This window comes from Amphiura filiformis, chromosome 3, assembly GCF_039555335.1.
Source record: "Amphiura filiformis chromosome 3, Afil_fr2py, whole genome shotgun sequence".
Lineage (NCBI taxonomy): Eukaryota > Metazoa > Echinodermata > Ophiuroidea > Amphilepidida > Amphiuridae > Amphiura > Amphiura filiformis.
The window spans coordinates 25,118,811-25,137,454 of NC_092630.1; the positions used below are offsets into that span (position 1 = coordinate 25,118,811).

At 34.9% G+C, this 18,644-nt stretch overlaps 1 protein-coding gene across 1 annotated transcript in view; it reads right to left on the reverse strand.

Moving 5' to 3' along the window:
- Positions 1-287: 287 nt before the first annotated feature.
- Positions 288-18,644, reverse strand: part of LOC140148268 (gamma-tubulin complex component 6-like) — a 95,767-nt gene continuing 77,410 nt past the window's right edge. The window contains exons 27-30 of the mRNA XM_072170163.1: positions 11,263-11,362; positions 5,862-5,923; positions 3,571-3,770; positions 288-1,646 (exon numbers count right to left, since the gene is read on the reverse strand). Of these exons, the coding sequence (XP_072026264.1) occupies positions 1,555-1,646; positions 3,571-3,770; positions 5,862-5,923; positions 11,263-11,362 (454 nt within the window). The 3' untranslated portion in view covers positions 288-1,554. The remainder of the gene's footprint in view (positions 1,647-3,570; positions 3,771-5,861; positions 5,924-11,262; positions 11,363-18,644) is intronic.

The window sequence follows — 18,644 nt, forward strand, 5'->3', positions numbered from 1 at the left end:
AAATATTTTTTCGAGCAATAAAATAACAATTGACCACTTCATTATACTTTGCGTAAAGTATATTGACAATCAAATAATCATGTTCGGCTCTTTGAACTTTAATATATTCAAAACATATCAATATTCAAACATCTTGGTCAAGTATTTTACATTGATTTTTCAATGTCATATATTTGTCAAGTTTATTAAAGACAAATAATCATGTTCGGCTCTTTGAAACTTAAATATATTCAAAACACATCAATATTCAGACACTTTAAGTTTAAAAACTTCTTGGTCAATATTTCACATTGTGTTGTCAATGTCATATAATTGTCAAGTTTATTAAAGACCAATAATCATGTCCCGCTCTTTGAAACTTAAATATATTCAAAACTCATCAATATTCAGACACTTAAACTTCTTGGCCAAATATTTTAAATTGTTTTTCAATGTGGTACAAATGTCAAAGACATCAGAAAAAATTCTAAACATGTCAAATTTCTATTTCCTGCTTATCATGGAAGTACTGAAATACATAGCATAACAAGCTCATTCAAAAACCCAGAAAAATATTAGAGATAGAAAAAAATCCAGAGAGTTCACATTATCAGGAACGTGTTTTTTGATTGCCTTCACAGAATAAAAATAAAAATATAGAGCTACTTGTAAATTCCCTAGAAATTTGTTTTGCCGATTGTCTTAATTTTTTCAAAGTTGCTGATGTGCTGTTCCTGTCTGTGATATGGTTTAACTAGTTACACCTGAGAGTACATAATTAAGAGAGGCGCTACATCGATCGCTCAAGTGAGGACAGCGTGAGCTCGATACCTGTGTAAGAGTCTGTTCGTCACGCCGCAAATTCTGAAAGGTGATTGTGAATATGTAATGATATGAATGAGCTAAATGTGACGTAGCTACAAAAAGGCGATGTTATTGGATGTATATGGTTCATTGGGCGAAGCCATTACGCTGTTGTTGTGCAGACGTCACGCTCTGTGAACGGTACAAAAAGGTGACTGATAGATATATATTACGGTTCTCTTATTACAGATTGCGCTGTCCTCTGACCCTGACTGTTTGTCACGTAGACAGACCGTGACCTAGGAAACACGTACAAAGCAGGGGATGCGACTGTGCCACAGGTTTTGTCTTCGGAATCGGCATAGGCAATTTGTACAGAGTGCCACTGTTTAAATTCGGTCTGCTTTTTAAAGGTATTATGGACTAAATTGGGTCACCTTTAATTGCAGTTATGTATGTCATAGAGCATTTTAGATTAGATATTTTATAGATTTCTTTGTAAAAATTGTACAAAATTCATACAAATAATGTTGATGTATTAGGCCACATAAAATTAATTTATCGTTTCACGTCCAACGCCCGCCTGGGTTTTTGGCCCCGCACAGAAATTTTGATGGGATGGTTTGACATGTTGAAGGGGGAAAAACCACCTCCTTCCCGTCTCACTTTCCAAGGCCATGTGGACGCAATACAAATTTTATTTTTTATTTGGTCTTATATCGACATAGAACTTTCTCAGTTCTCAGCTGCAGTCCTTAATTGGAATTGGAATCAGGTTTCTTCATAGAAATCATTGAAATTTAATCTCAGCAGAAATTCTTCAAGATGAGGCTGGTATCCTCTTGTGACCAGCTTGGCAACAACTGAAACAAAACAATATGAAAATAAATTTAACATAAGGAAAAAATTACCTAAACATTAATAGTCTGTACATGTAAGTATCAAAGTCTGCACAAAAAGTAACTCAGCTGTTGTAAATATGCCTATGGATTCAGAACTAATAATTGTTTTCACAATATATCAACATAAAAAAAAGCATGATTTATTTACGCACATTTTGATACCCCATTTGTCAATTTTGTTCAATATTGACAATACAGCAGTGCTTTGAAAGAAAAATACCCCAATTTAAAAGTTGCAGTTATTTGTATTGATTGTAAGCGCAAAGATACTGGCGGGCTTTATGTGTTTACAGTGCTGGCATTATAACCATTGATCGCTGTAAACTGCAACTTTTAAATTCAGGCATTTTTCTGTTAAAGCGCTACTGTGTTGTTAATATTGAACGACATTTGACTTAATGGGGTATCAAAATGCGTAAATAAATCATCCTTCTCGCTATGTTGAAATATTGTGAAAACAATTATTAGTTCTGAATCTATAGGCGTATTTATAACAGCTGAGTTACTTTTTGTTCAGAATTTATTTTCACAAACAAGGAATGAGATATACTTTAAAATTTTATAATAATATTAGGTCAAATTACCTAAGCATTAATATATTCAAAACATGCCACTAACTATTTCGGCACAAAAATGTTAAAACAAACTAGAAATGGGATCATGGTTACCAGGTCTGTCAATTGGGATCAATCAAAAGCCTTCTCTGGGGTACTTAAAATAGGTCACGAAGTGTCAAGTTAAGGGAAAAGTGGGACCTCTTTTTATATTTTGATTTTTGCTATGCAAGACCAAAATATAAGAAAGTTATGCTTGGAAGCAATATATATAAGGCCCTTGAAACTTGATGTCGAGTTTAACGTCCCATTTTTTTCAGCTCATAATGAGGCAAAAATTAATGTGTTACAATGTTTTAGTACAAATTTGCATAATAATGAATTATTTTCAGATTTTGCATCTCAAATGCGGCGCAAAATTCATAACGCGGGCAGGGGACGCTAAACTCGGCACCAAGTTTCAAGGGCCTAATACAGATAATTTATCTTCATTTGTTGACTATATTTAATGCAAATTTGGGGTAAATAATAAAGTGGATCCAAACTGGAGATAAATCATTTACTTCCTTATAGCATTTTGATATCTGAACTACAAGACCTAAAATTTAAAGCAACTTCATGTTTTCCTGGTTTTGTTCCTTTTAAATGGTGAAAAAATGAAAACTATTCTTAGAGGGTTTTTTTATTTTTAATTTTAGTGAACAATATTTGGTTTCATCCTCCAGTAGGTTTGGAAAGCTGGCAAGTTGCATAAGAAGGGGTTTAGTGCAAGAATTCCCTGTGCTGCCAGATGTCAATTTCTTTGATGAGTGCAACAATAAAAAATACAGAAATTGTCAAAGAGCTATAGGGTTGCTAGAGCATATGTGATCCGTTCCGACAAAACCAGGAACAAGTCGCATTTTTGACATTTCATGATTTGCATCAAGATGTAAGCACGGGACAATAAGCTTCAAAATGATACCAAAATTATATACATAGCATCAATACTTTTCAAGATATGGATAAATTGTAAATGATACCTTGATATTTTTGAAAAATTGGTGGTCTGAGTAATGTGCTAATTGATTGGTTTAATGCCTTACACAGGATTGAATAGGGATTATCATACTTCAACTGTCAATTATTGATTAAATAAACCTCTTTTTAATAAGTACTTTCAAGGATTTGAAAGTCCACTCAGTCCCGGTCAAATACCACGAAATTAAGAATTCCAAAATTTGATTTTTTTTTGTGGGAATGCCATCTTTAAAGGCCTATAACTCAAAAACATGCCTTGCGACTTGTTCCTGGTTTTGTTGGAGCTGGTCACATATGTATTAACAGCATACCTTTATACAAGAATCCCGAGTACTCTTTGAATGCCAAATAGGAAGACCTGATAGTCTGGAAGGCTGGATGGACAACGGCATGTGAAGCTTGGTCATAAATCCAGGAGCTTGAGATCAGCTGAGTGCGGACTTTGAGGATCAGACACAATATGTCGGTGATGATCTTCATTAGGGTGGCGGCTTTCTTGTTCAGAAGACACCTGGAAGACAATATGTAAGTGTCTCACAATACATGCAATGGGCTATTCCATTTAAAATCAACACTACCCCTGTGGAAGATTTTGGAAGTAGCTGCCACAGGGGGAGTATGAATTTCAAATGAAATGAGCACATGCTCCATTTGATTTTCATACACCCTCTGAGAAAGAGTCAACTTGAATCTTCCCCCTGAAGGAGAGTGATTTTCAAATGGAGCTGCTAATGTGTTAATTCCATTTGAAATTCATACTCCCTCTGTGCAAGATGTTTCCAAAATCTTCCACAGGGGTAGTGTGGATTTTAAATGGATTAGCCCAATACATTTACATGTAGATCATAGGTTTTGCATTCAGACTAAAATAGTTGCTTCAAAAGAGAAAAAAAAATCATCACTTGGTAGACAATTCAATACAACAAAATATTGCACTTTCGATTGAGAGGTATTGTAGATCTTTAAATGTGTCAAACTATACATGTAAATGATTTTTTGCAAATGGAAGTGCCAGTTTCAATTCAGATTGCCCATATTGTTAGAGAAAGGTAAAACCTTTTCCTAATTAAAAAGGGTCTATGATATTGCCTCATTAAAGGTGTACAATTGAGATTACACCAGTGGCGTAGATTTCTTTTTGACATGGGGGGATGGGGTTGGAAAAAATTCTTGAAGTATAGTGATTCAGCACCTTTTGGGGACAAAATAAGAAGCGCACGAAAAGTTTTGCCATTTTGAAGCAAAAATGTTGAAATATGGTGCAAAAAGGGAATAAATTCTCACTTTGCACTTTGGGGCTAAAATGGACAAATATGAAGCTAATTTGGTCAGAAACCCACATACAGGCATCAACATTGGGGGGATGATTGTATGGACCATCCCCCCTGACAAAATATTTGGGGGGGATAACCCCCCCCCCCCGGATCTACGTCTATGGATTACACACAAATGAATTGAACACACCAAGACATTATGATACTTCAAAAAAACAGTTCAGTGCATACTTTCAAAAGTTTTGACACTAGATAAAATTGTACACCCTTAAAAGCAGAGATTTTGGTGCCATCTGTCACATCATTATGTATACTGCGTGCAAAAAGTATCTGAATACTTAAAAGCAATATCATGAAGACACTTAAAGGAATATTTTGTGATCCTAGCATCCTCTTTTTATGACATTTTTCAGTCAATTCAAATTTCACAATATCTTTGCTAAACGAATTAATCTGCAAGAAATCTTTTTTACGTAAACATTATGTAGCCAGAGGTTTCCAGTGATATAAAAATCTCAACTTTTTTTTTTAGGAAAGTGGGGGGATGAGGCTGTGGATCACGAAATGTCCTTTAACCTAAAGTACCATGTAAAGTAATCATTAGATGGATAATTTTGTTCTGCGTAATTTGATATCTCATTTGGCACAATGCAACTTTATAAGTTATACCAAATTGAATGGAAATAGACAGCATTTCAAAAGTGACAAATTGGGGCTACATGCTGCTTCTGGGCGATTCCTACCGGCTATTCAAACAGGCTCATTGGGCTATTCCATTTAATATCCACGCTACCCCTGTGGAAGATTTTGGAAATAGGGGGAGTATGTGTTTCAAATGTAATTGGTCAGAATTAATCATTATGAAACCCATACTCCCCCTGTATTATGGCTTTACCTATATCGTCCACAACTGGAGTGAGTATTTCAAGTGGAAGTTACCCAATTGTCTATTTTATTTAAAACTTATACTCCCTCTGTGGAAGACTTAAGCTAAATCTTCTACAGGGGTAGTGTGGATTTTAAATGGAATAGCTCATTATAGCGTGACAGATCAACACTCACTCACCGCGCTTATAATTAGCATGTTTCAAGAGAAAAGTCTAAGTAAATTTTGTCACTTTTGAAAAGCTATCTTTTTTATTCAAATCGATATAACTGGAGAAAATAAAGTCGCATACTGTCGATTGAGGGATCTAAATAAGTAAAACAAAATTCTCCGTCTATTGATTACTTCATTTGATAAATTAGGTTCAGTCTATTTACGATATTGCGTTTCTTTTAAGTGTTAGGATACTTTTTGTGCGCAGTGTATATTACTACTGCCTTACCTGAACACTGCTTTGTTGAGATACTCAGCATGCTTCTGATGCAAGTCATCTAAATTGTGCACCTGTTGGAAGGCAAATTATACAATGGTGAGCTCAACTTATATCCCAACACTTTTACCTAGCTAACAAACAATATTTATTATACTAAACACTTTCAATAGCAGGAGGTCACCCAATTATCCATAAATGGCAATGATTTGACTGTTGAAGTGACGTAATAATCGGATTAACTACCATAGCAATGGGGTAAAACAATTTTTGAATGTATCGTGCTGCACTATACAAGCATGTTGTACTCATCACCTGTGTATGTCTGCAATCATAGATTGAATACAATACTGCTCATTTCAAATATATATACTAATCTTACAGGTGCGAGTGATCAGCTTGATATGGCTCAATGCAGAGGTACCACGTTAACGTACCAGTGCAGCACGGTATTTCAAAAATTGTTTTACCTCATTGCTATGGTAGTTAAACCGATTTATTACGTCACTTCAATGGCGAATACCACTGTGACAGCCACAGCAATTTTCATCCAAATCTTTGCAAAATAAATGTTTACTGCCATAGCATCAAGAGGTGAAATATGTTAAAACTGACAGGAAGTTTACAGTTTGACCAGCTCATAATTGTTAGCCTTTTACCACTATGTCGAAAATTATACCCACATTAAGAGTGATATCAGGGGCGTAGCCAGCATTTTTAGTCAGGGGGGAGCAAAATAAAATTTCGGAGGCACGGACGAAAAAAATTAGTTGCATCATACAATACATAGAGACTGTATGTCTTCGAGCTTCCTAAAAAGGCTGTATTTGGGACGATATGCAAAAATTTTACACTATTTTCGCCCATTATCGGGATGGAAAGGGCTTTATCTTTACAATGTGCGCACGTAGCGTGCAAAAATTTGGTATTTTACACTATTTTGGCCCATGATCGGGGTGAATTTTTGTAGAAAAGGGGCTTCTTGCCCCCTTTCTTTTCCTTTAATTTGCCCTCCTGATTTTCTCTTTCATTTTTTGTCAGAGGGGCACTTTTACCTTTCATTTTTTGGCAGGGGTGCACTCTTCCCCCACTCCCCACCCCCCTCTCAGCAACTTATTAGTATGAAATGTTGACAATTCTAACCTGCAAAATCAACTTTGACTTATATTTTAACAAGTTTTTTACAAACCTTAAGAGATTTTTTGACACCCTCCCCCTGACAAAAGGATATTGTTACAGGATGATCATCAAACTTTTGGTTTATCATATTAATATTAGTGAATGATTAAGAGAAGACACATCTCTGGCATTCATACATGTATACTTTTGTAAATATGCTAGCTGTTATTCACTTCTGGCCTACCAATCCTTGTACTGCAATGGGCTATTCCATTTAAAATCCACACTCCCCCTGTGGAAGATTTTAGAAAATATCTTCCACAAAGGGAGTATGAATTTCAAAAGGAATGAACACATTAGTACAATGTACCTCCATTTGAAACTCACCCTCCCTCAGTAGATGATTCAGGTTGAATCTTTCTCAGAGGGTGTATGAAATTCAAATGGAGCTGCCCAATGTGTTCATTCAATTTGAAATTCACACTCCCCCTGTGGAAGATATTTCCAAAATCTTCCACAGGGGTAGTGTGGATTTTAAATGGAATACTCCTATGTGACAATTCAATATGTAACTCGCTATATGCAACTAGCTCTTGAGTGGCAGTGGATGCATCAATGCTATTTTGGTTCAATTTGTATGCTATAGCAGTTACTACTTCAGGATACTTCTTGATATATAACCACAAAAAGTGTAGGTTATTATCCTAGTTCACCCTGGTTGGTGTTAATCTGATCAAAATGTTCCTAGCACATTCCCACGGCACTCATCTCCTGGTCACTGCCACCGGTTTATTTGATATAGGTCACAGAAATGCGATATCCAGGTTGAAATAGAATGAAACGTGAGACTTCCAAACAGAGGAAGATATACGTCCTCATGAATTTTCATGAAGTGTGCATCTGAGGCACAAAATCAATCCTGTTTATTTTGTGCTGTTTATTTGTTTGTTTGTTTTGTTTCACTAATGGTCACTTCAAGTCACTTGGGTTTAATGACAAAGTGGGGCGAGGCCCTGGGTATTTGTCCTTCCTGGGGATCATTGATTCTGATTCCGGTCAACACTCACCGTATTTGTGTTAAGTATGTGATGAATGCTTAATACAGCAGTGCATGTTTTACTTAACTGGTCAAGTGCCTACAGCTTTTGGAAATATATAATTGAATGTTTGCAAGAGATGACAAAAATGAGTGATGGACAACCAAAATTGACACTGAAGTATTTTGGTGGTCATCTCAAATGTAACAGAGATTCTAAATATTTTGTATTTTCAGATGTGGACAACATGTTATGAAACTAAAACTAAAGGCCTAAGATAATTGGATACAAAACAATTTGTACATGTTTTGTGTAATTTTCTCTCCACATCTATATCAGTGTGATAGTTGATAAATATTGAAAATGGTGAAAATAGGTCTCTTCCATTTCAACAGCCAGGGAAGTTATATAATATTTCCAATAATTTACCTATAACTAAGTTGGCGTCTAAGAGATTACATATAGACAATTCCTACAATTGAAATTTCCCGCCACTGATGGAGTGAACAGTGATATAAAATAATGAAAGTAAAACAAGACGGGCACTACCTGATGATAAAAAAAAAAAAAAAAAAAAAAGTGAGGCCAAGAAGGGTGTGATCATCATGGCAGGAAAATGTTAATTACAGGAATGGTCTACATACACACACCCAAAGTCATTGAAAGCAGCAGCATATAAAACACTGTTGGGAAGGTAAAAGCTATCAAATGCTTTGCATTATTTGTCAATGGCATGAATGGGCAAAAAAAGTTATGCCAGAGCCAGTAGTGCAGCCAGCGGTAAGGCAGAGTGCCCCGATAAAAATGAAAGAGAAAAGTGGCCCTATGACAAAAAATGAAAAAGAAATTTCGGGAAGGCAATGGAAATGAAAAGAGGCAAGGAGCACATTTCCCACCCGATCATGGGCCAAAATAGTGTAAAATACCACATTTTTGCGTGCTACGAATGCACATCGGCCAATAAAGTCCTTTTTGGGAAACTCAAAAGACTTTTACATAATGTACTAGTCTCTCTGAAAAAATGCTATAAGTATATATCCCACCAATAATACCGGGTCAAAATGATACAACCAGAATTTTTTTTCTTCGTCTTTTCCCTCGAAATTTTTTATTTTGCCCCCTCTGAACAAGAAAGCTGACTATGCCTCTGGCCAGAGCAACTTTTACATAATGTACTAGTCTCTCTGAAAAAATGCTATAAGTATATATCCCACCAATAATACCGGGTCAAAATGATACAACCAGAATTTTTTTTCTTCGTCTTTTCCCTCGAAATTTTTTATTTTGCCCCCTCTGAACAAGAAAGCTGACTATGCCTCTGGCCAGAGCAACGTGCACAGGCTCAATTAAGTGCCCATCACTGTTTCCTTGGCATGTGAGCATTCGTACTGGTAACCTTCTGATGATGAGTCAGAGCCCATTAATCTACATTTTGTATCAATGCATGTCTAGAATTTATGTACATGAGTGATATAACAGAGAGTACCGTTTTATACATATAGTCCATTACTCTGAACAAACTTCCTTAATAACTCTCAAAAATCCCATCAAAATTTCAAATATAACATTGCATACTTAAAAATCACAAGAATTCTGAGACTGCATTAATAAGACAAGCTACTCATCAACTTATCACTTATGGTCAGCACTGATCCATAAATTAGCTCACTTTTGTCCAGCTTCAAAATCTCATACATTCACAATTTCTAGGCAGCAGGAATATTATAAAGCATCTGTGAGGAGCTGTACGCATCCACTTGTTGACAAGCTGAGAGTCACTTGATGAAGGCATGGAGAGGGTTTTTTTTTTTTTTACGGTGAGAGATTATTATCACCAATCAATGATTCCCTAGACAATCTACAACGAGACACTTCATCTGTCTCATAATACATGTACACCACTTGCTAAGAGTCGTCTTTCGGGGAAACATCTTAACTGCATTTCATTGCTAGTAATTGGTGCAAAGTTTATTTTTACTTAGTCACAAAGATATATTCTAGCCTTATATTGGAAAAACATGACCAGGATATCTGAAAGGAAGTTGGTGGTACTTTATCATGAAATGCATTTAGGGAATAAAGTGTCTCCCTATATGGTTGCATGATTATCACTTGACTTTCAAAATTTATAATCAAGGATATTCTAAAAGTCTTCCTAATAATACCCAATTGCCCACTGACTTCATGAATATTCATGACTCGTAGAGTTGTCTTATTTTAGTTTCACCCCGAAACGGCGGCTCTATTTATGTTCATTATAAACATCCTGAAATTTTGAATAGTTCTTCCACACATCAAGTTACAATTCTACCAGGAATCCATGAGGTAACCAATTTATCCTAATTGTGGTAGTTGACATGTTTTCTTTGAAATTTAATATCGAGGAAGCATATGTTGAGCCACTTGTCAGTTGTACTCACATCTTGAAATGCTGCTAAAAAGTAATCCCACACGACTTAATGCTCTGCATACAAGCCATAGGCTTCAATATAAAAACTCCCCAAGTTTTAAGATATTTTCTCAAAATATTAAGAGCTATCTTACGAACCACTGAACCAATACTAGGCTTGTTTGTACTCATTTTAATGCATATTTCATGCTGATTCCAAATTTGGTCATGAAAATTTACAATTCTGAAATTTTTGAATTTTAATAAAAATTTGAAACTTGTCGTCTGCTGTCGACACACGCGTGGAGGGGTTAAGGTGATGCTAAATAATTAATTAACCCTAACCTCACTGAAAGCGTCACAATATTACAGCATGTGTGCCTGAAAAAACATAACTCTTATAATATGCTTTGAAATAAAAAGCTATTTTTAGCCCAAGTAAAGTACAATGCCAAAAGAACTGTATTCAATGTTGATTAAATCTTTAACAGAATATATATTGCAGTGCACAACATCATGTAAAATTTTATTTAAAAAAAGGCTTTAGCGAATGACCATAATCTAATACAAACATTTACTCTTAGGAAAGTCTTTGAATGGCTATTCTACAGTGAATGCTTTACAAATTCTGCCCAACAATGACACAAACAAATAAACATAACATAAAATAATAGCCTTGCATATACAATGTTCACATCACAATGCATGACAAGGCAGGCAGATTAAATTAACAAACAAAATTAAATTAAATAGTCAATCAATCAATCAATCAATCAATCAATCAATCAACCAACCAATTAATAAATAAATCAATCAGCCAATCAATCAATCAATTAATCAAGTAAGCGTATAAATGAACCCAACTTACATTTGTTTTGAGTTCCTGCTGGAATTCTCCCCAGGTGACATAGATGACTTGGTTGACTACATAGCCCTGCATAACACTCACAAAATGCTGCATTTCATGCCTGTAACATCAACAAAAATGGAAGGAAAATATACAAAGAATCTGGAATTTGGTGATACTTATCATTTGTAATCAAAGAATACAGGTGGGCTGTTGTACTTCTATGAAGTAAAAAAACAATTATGATAAGGATAATGAACTGAGTGCAATGCATTCGTCAAGATAATTGCACGCGCCGTGGAGTTATTGCATTTAGCTCGAGAGCCGATAGGCTCGAGAGCTAAATGCAATAACTCCACGGCGGCAAGTGCAATTATCTTGACGAATGCATTTGCACGCAGTACATTATCCGTCATACACTTTGAGTGTATTAAAACAATAGGCAATATTAATTGCTGCATTCATTATATTAGTTTTAATATTAGGGAAAATATCTTACATTTTAAAAACACCGTCAGGTCATTGACCAGCTAGGTAAAATTTAACTGGTAAAGAAAATCAATCCCTGTATAAGTTAACTATCAATAACAACATTTATTTTCATTTTAGACTTTTTTATAGTCTATGTTTTCTTCATTTCAGCTTAATTTAGCAGTTGTCATGGTTGTGTGTAAATTCCTATTACTATTAGATACGTTGTAATAAAACACGATTTTAAATATTTGTATATTAATTTTCTCTGAGGGTTTGCAGCAAAATTGATATTTTATTTTCCTTGCTATGGGTTTCAGTTGTGGCTAGTAGTCAGGTAATGATGATGGTGATGATGATGATGATATGATGATGATGATGACGACGACGACGACGACAACGACGATGATGATGATAATGATGACGATGATGATGATGATGATGATGATGATGATGATGATGATGATGATGACGATGACGATGACGATGATGATGATGATAATTAATACACAAACGACAAAGAGGAACAAACATGCCTAGCATGTAATTCTATTTTAACATGGAAACGCTTTGACCTCTTATCTTCTCGCAAACTAAGATTATGCATATCTTATCTCTTCAATAAACATTGTAAAAGTCGACTTGGCCTTGACACGTGGGGCTTGCCGAAAATGTGAGCATGTCTACTATTTCCATGCTGTGAGTGATACCATAGAAACGTGCTCTTTGTTTAAACATTACAAGTAACATGAGTGGCAAACATTAATGTTTCATATTGCTTGCCCCCCCCCTAAGCAATGTTGGAGCCAATACTAGACCAATTGTCCGTTCCTGTCTCAGTATCAAAACAACATTGACTGGTGGGTGCGGGAGGGGGGTTGAGAATTTCATACTAAATTAAATCCTCATCACTGCCATCATCGTCACCATCACGACTCTAATAATCATCTGACATCAGTTGTATTATCCATCATCATCATCATCATCATCATCATCATCATCATCATCATCATCATCATCATCATCATCATCATCATCATCATCATCATCATCAACAACAACAACAACAACAACAACAACAACAACAACAACAACAACAACAACAACAAAAAAACAACATCATCATCATCATCATCATCGTCATCTAAACCATCATCATTATCACCATCATCATCACCATCATCATCATCATCATCGTCCGCCGTCATCATCATTTACACTATAGCCACACAAATAGAAATCTTACATTAACTGCAAGTCATCAGAAAAACAAAATATTTTAAACAAATTATTGTTTTATTACTGTGCGCACAGTTTGCAACAATAACATCAACTGCTAGATTATGCTCAAATGAAAAATAAAATAGACTTTCAAAAATCTATAATGAAAAAATATTTTGTTCAATGGTATCGATTGCGTCATACTTTAGTAACTTATTCACGCATGGTTTGTAACCAATTGACTTTATGTTGTGATCATTTAATATTGTGGTTTCGAACACAGAGAGCACTGAACCAGTTCACCTGGAAACGATCAATTTAGATGTCCGACTAGTACTACGGTGAATTGAGATGAGAAAAAAAACATATCAACTGGACTTTATAGCTCTATAATTTGAACTTTCAAAAATCTACTTATATTAAAACACATGACATTGGGATTTTACAATTTGTTCAGTATTATAAAGCATGATCATGATATTATGCGCTAGTGTGTTTTTCCCGGGCCCGGCCATGTTATTTTAGATATAGGCCTACATGTATTTCATTTATAAAATGCTGAATTTTTTGCAATGGTGTCATCTTGTATAATTATGATCCACCTGTTTTTGGCCCTTTTTAATTAATAGAAGCTCGATTATTCTCATTTGATGTTTGATTTATTTGAGGTCATTTATCATAATTTATGACAATGATATTTGCAAAATAGAACACCGTTTGTAACTATACCATTTTAACACCACAGAATGTATATTCGTACTTTTTTGATGGTATATATACCGAACAGACAATTATATAGTTATGTGACCTCTGTGTCGAAAGCGCCACCTAACTCTACTATATAGTTATGTGAAAGTAGTATTTCTAGTATTTGAGCGTGCACGTATTATCTAGAATCTATTGTTTAGCGTATGGGTTTTAGATAATGCATTGTTTAGCGTGCAGGTTTATATAATTTGGGCTATGAAGGGTAGTTCGCAAAAATAATGCACGGGAGAAGAATACATAACGATGAATAGAAACGGGCACTAGAAGTGTATGTGATGTTAAGCAAAATCAATCTAAAGTTGGAAATATTGATTATCAGATACAGCCAAACAAAAGAAATAATTTCTTTTATTGCCCATTATTTTGGAAACACTTCAACTGTTCATACCTTTAGAAATAAATGTTCAATTTCAATGGGGTTTTCTACAAAATGTAGTTTTGCACATGCTATATAAAATCATGTAGAAAACTGAGAATTGAAATATGCCCCACTTCAAACTGATTTTGCTTGATCGCATCACATCTGCAAATGAAGTACCTAATTTGCGTACCTGGGGATGGCTGACAATTGGTACTGCCTGCATGCTTTATTGTTATAGTTACAACATTAAAGCAACTCTTAAAGGTTTCTTTCGCAAAAATTCTTAATACCCAAAGAACAGTAAAAACAAAGCAACCAAAAATAGAGAGTATTGAATTAGCATTAATGTCATTATAATAGACCTGAACCTTTAAGACAGATTTATACCCATGTTAAGGATCTTTCTTTCGCAAAAATTTAAAAACTATTCGCCAAATTTGTTAATATTTTTTTAAATGTTACACCCCATCGTATGATGTAATCTAAATATTGAGTAGCTTCATGTATATAATATAGCTTGAGAGCACACATCCCTAACTCACTAATTTTTTTAATTCCGCCATTACCTTAAGGGAACTGGAATGAGCGTTTGGAGCGTTTCAACAGTATTTTTTGTGGGACATGAGAGCACATCAGATATATCGAATTGCATTCAGAATACGAAGAATGTCTTTCTGATAACAAATAATTTTCATTTTTTGAAATTCACGATATAATACAAATTTTATGACAAATTATTAAAATTTGATATTTTCACCTTTTTGATATATAACAGTCCTCAAGTAAATTTTATAAATCTAATGATATATTCTTAAAGTGTATGTAGCTGGGAGGAAAAGCCGACGATCAATTGAAAATTTTGACCTTTTATATTGAAGATATAGATTTTTTTCCCAAAAAGACCACTTTCAGAATAACTGGTTCTGCCTTGAAGTGGATTAACTCATACCTCAGCAACCGTTCTTTTTGTGTGTGTATTGGAGATGGTTCATCTGCGGTACAAAGCCTCAGCTATGGTCTTCCACAGGGTTCGGTCATCGGCCCGTTGTTCTTTTTGTTCTGTATACTTATGAAATTGGTGCTATTATTAGTAAACATGACATTAGTTACCACATGTATGCTGACGACATACAACTTTATTTAACATTTGACCCGAAGGTTGATGGGGATAGAGTGAGAGTTGTGGCGAAGTTAGCATCGTGTATCAAAGAAATAAGTGACTGGATGTCTCGTAACAAGTTGAAACTTAATGATGATAAATCAGAATTTTTTATCGCGGCGTTGCCATATAACATGATGTTAGTTGAAGACATCTATTTGGAAATTGGTGATACCCGTATATTACGCTCTGACAAAATCAAAAACCTAGGTGTCACGTTTGACGCCACCATGTCTATAACGGACCATGTAAAAGCTACCATTAAATCTGTGAATTTCCATCTCAGGAATGTGTACCGTATTCGCCGCTTCATCACCATTGACAGCTGTCACCACCTCGTACGCACACTTATTTTGTCTAGACTCGATTACGCAAATTCTCTTATGTTCGGTATTTCTTCGAAGGACAGGAAAAAGCTTCAGCAACTTCAAAATTGTGCTGCGAGAATTGTCTTCAGGACTGATAGATACCATCCTTCAGCGCCTCTATTAGACAGACTCCATTGGCTTCCCGTTGAGAAACGAGTTGTTTACTAGGTGTTGTTACTCACTTTTAAGTGCCTCAATGGACTCGGCCCTTCATACCTCACTAACACTCACCTATCAGAACAAATCTCCGGTCTGAAAATAAACACCTCCTCCAAGTTCCACGCAATCGTCGCACCTATAGCGACAATGCTTTTCGGGTAGCTGCACCCAGACTATGGAACTCTATCCCAACATCATTGCGTAAATGTAACTCTGTGTATGTTTTTAAAAATCAACTCAAAACTTACTTATATCCATCTAAGTAATTCACCGCCTCCTTGCTGATATTTTATAGTGTTTTTTGTGTTTTTGCCTTTTTAGAAATGGTTTTTAGCGTATATCACTCAGTTATGTGTCATAATAGTTTTTTTACTTCTGTACATTATATAAGGTTTCTGTTTTCATTTTGGTATTTATTTTAGGATGGTAATCATTGCTTGTACATGTATCATGTTTTTAAATGTTTCTTTAATTATGCTATGTGTGTATTTTTAAGGTTTTGATTGTTTTAAATTGTATTTCTTAAGGTTGTTTTGTTTTGTACAGTGCTTTGTCCTTTAGTAAAGGCGCTTTATAAATGCCGTTAATAATAATAATAATAATAATAATAATAATAATAATAATAAAAAAAGACCTATTTTTGTAAAAATGATTTGGGAAAAAAATCCATATCTTCAATACGAAAGGTCAAAATTTTATGACAAATTATTAAAATTTGATATTTTTCACATTTTTGATATATAACAGTCCTCAAGTAAATTTTATAAATCTAATGATATATTCTTAAAGTGTATGTAGCTGGGAGGAAAAGCCGACGATCAATTGAAAATTTTGACCTTTCACATTGAAGATATGGATTTTTAATCATTTGCCATAAAATGTGTATTACATTGCGAATTTCAAAAATCAAAATAATTTGATATCAGAAGGACATTCTTCATATTCAGAATGCAATTCGATATGTCTGATGTGCTCTAATAATGTCCCACAATAAATACTGTCCAAACGTTCATACCCCACCCCTTAAGCATACGGAATAAACAGATTCTATAACAGAATTTGCATGCACAAATCAAATCAAATAAGCTGCAAAAAAAACCAACAAGACAGGGAGTTGATGTTCAGGTCATTCAATCAAGGAGAAAACAGAAAGTGATAAAATCAGAGAATTCTCCTTTAAAATATAGCCACCGTACATGGTACTACCCGTTGTAAAAAGGTTGTTGCCTACAATGTACCTTAAAAAATCTTTGAAAAACACCCCATACAAATTACTCCAAAAGAGGCAGACAAAAAGCAAGGAATGAATCAATAAATACACCATTATCTGGCCTAATATTTATGCATTTTTGAACACATAAAAAATTCAAACTATTCCCAAATGTGTTAAATATTTTGTAAAATTTAACACCGCACCATGTGTACCCAACATTAGCACTTAAACTGCTAGGTATGTATTGCTCTGTTCTTGACAGTGACAACATTGATGTAATCTAGACATTGAGTAGCTATATAGTGATAGCTAGCAGCAATCTTGGCACATAGCTAAGCGAGCAAACCAGACGCTATCAATTGATCAATGCGCTGATTACACTTAAACCGACGTCGATGACGATGACATCGACGACAAGCGATGCTAACATGGTGGAATGTTAGAAGCGATGATGGGCGAGATTATAATTGACACTTTGCGTCGCTTCCCTTGTTGCCTGGTGGTTGGCTGGCTTACAGAGTGAGAGTCAATGGCACAGATGAGGATGTAATAGTATCATCATCATGTTGTTTAATGCTCTGCGTGCTAGCCATGCTCAACATCAACGAAAAAGTTCAAGTTTTGAAATATTTTCTCAAAATATCAGATATATCTTAAGAACTACTGAACCAATACTAGGCTTGTTTGTACTCATTTTAATGCAATTTTCATGCTGATTCCAAATATTGTCATAAAATTTACATTTCTAAAATTTTGAATTTTAAATTTTTTTTTTGAAATATGTCATGTGAAGAGAGTTAAAGTTGGAATATATTTAAAGGATGTATTACTGTATATAGGAAATGAGTTTATTAAGTGGTAATGTTGAAAGTATAAAAACTAAGGTGAACACACGCCACTGGAATACATTTATTTAGTTCAAGGCATTGTGTTCTTAAATCCCAATGGTATCGAAAAATAAGCTTGGAGGAAAATGGCATAAAATGTAATTTCCTTTTGCATATTGGCACAGGCATGGAATGTTTTTATATCATTTTAGTACATGAAGAACTTACAGGAAGAAATGTGGTAAATAAACTTTATTTCTAACACAGGTTGTTGCTCTGAAAATGTATTCTTAATTTAAATCAAAAAGAAGTCTGCAATTGCTTTTGGACTCTGAGTACAAATCCTACATGTAAGAATAGTCATATTTAGTGGTGGCACCAGAAATTTCTTTTTTTTTGGGGGGGGGGGGCGTGAATTTCAGTGGGGGGAAAATCAGGTTACTCCTTCATGTAATTATACACAAAATTAGGGTTAGGGTTAGTTTAGGGTTAGGATTAGGGTTAGGGTTAGGATTACGGTTAGGATTAGCTTACACAAAATAATTACATGAAGGATCGACCCAAAATCAATCAATTTTGTGTTAAATTGATGCAAAAAAGTTGACATTTTCCTTATGGCCTGAGTGGCAGGGCAAACTGGGGGAGAAGGGGAATATTTCAAGGGGGAAAATTCCCCCTCCCCCCGCCCCATAGTACTACCACTGTTATATTGTACAGATAGGTTTTAGAGTACAGGTACTATTCTATGATCAGCTTGTAATCTTCAGTCTTCAGTCTTTATGCTCCTAAATAAAGCAGATAGCTTATCCAAGGAGAAATGTGCTGATCAAAACACAGGTGCAGATGTGCCAATAGT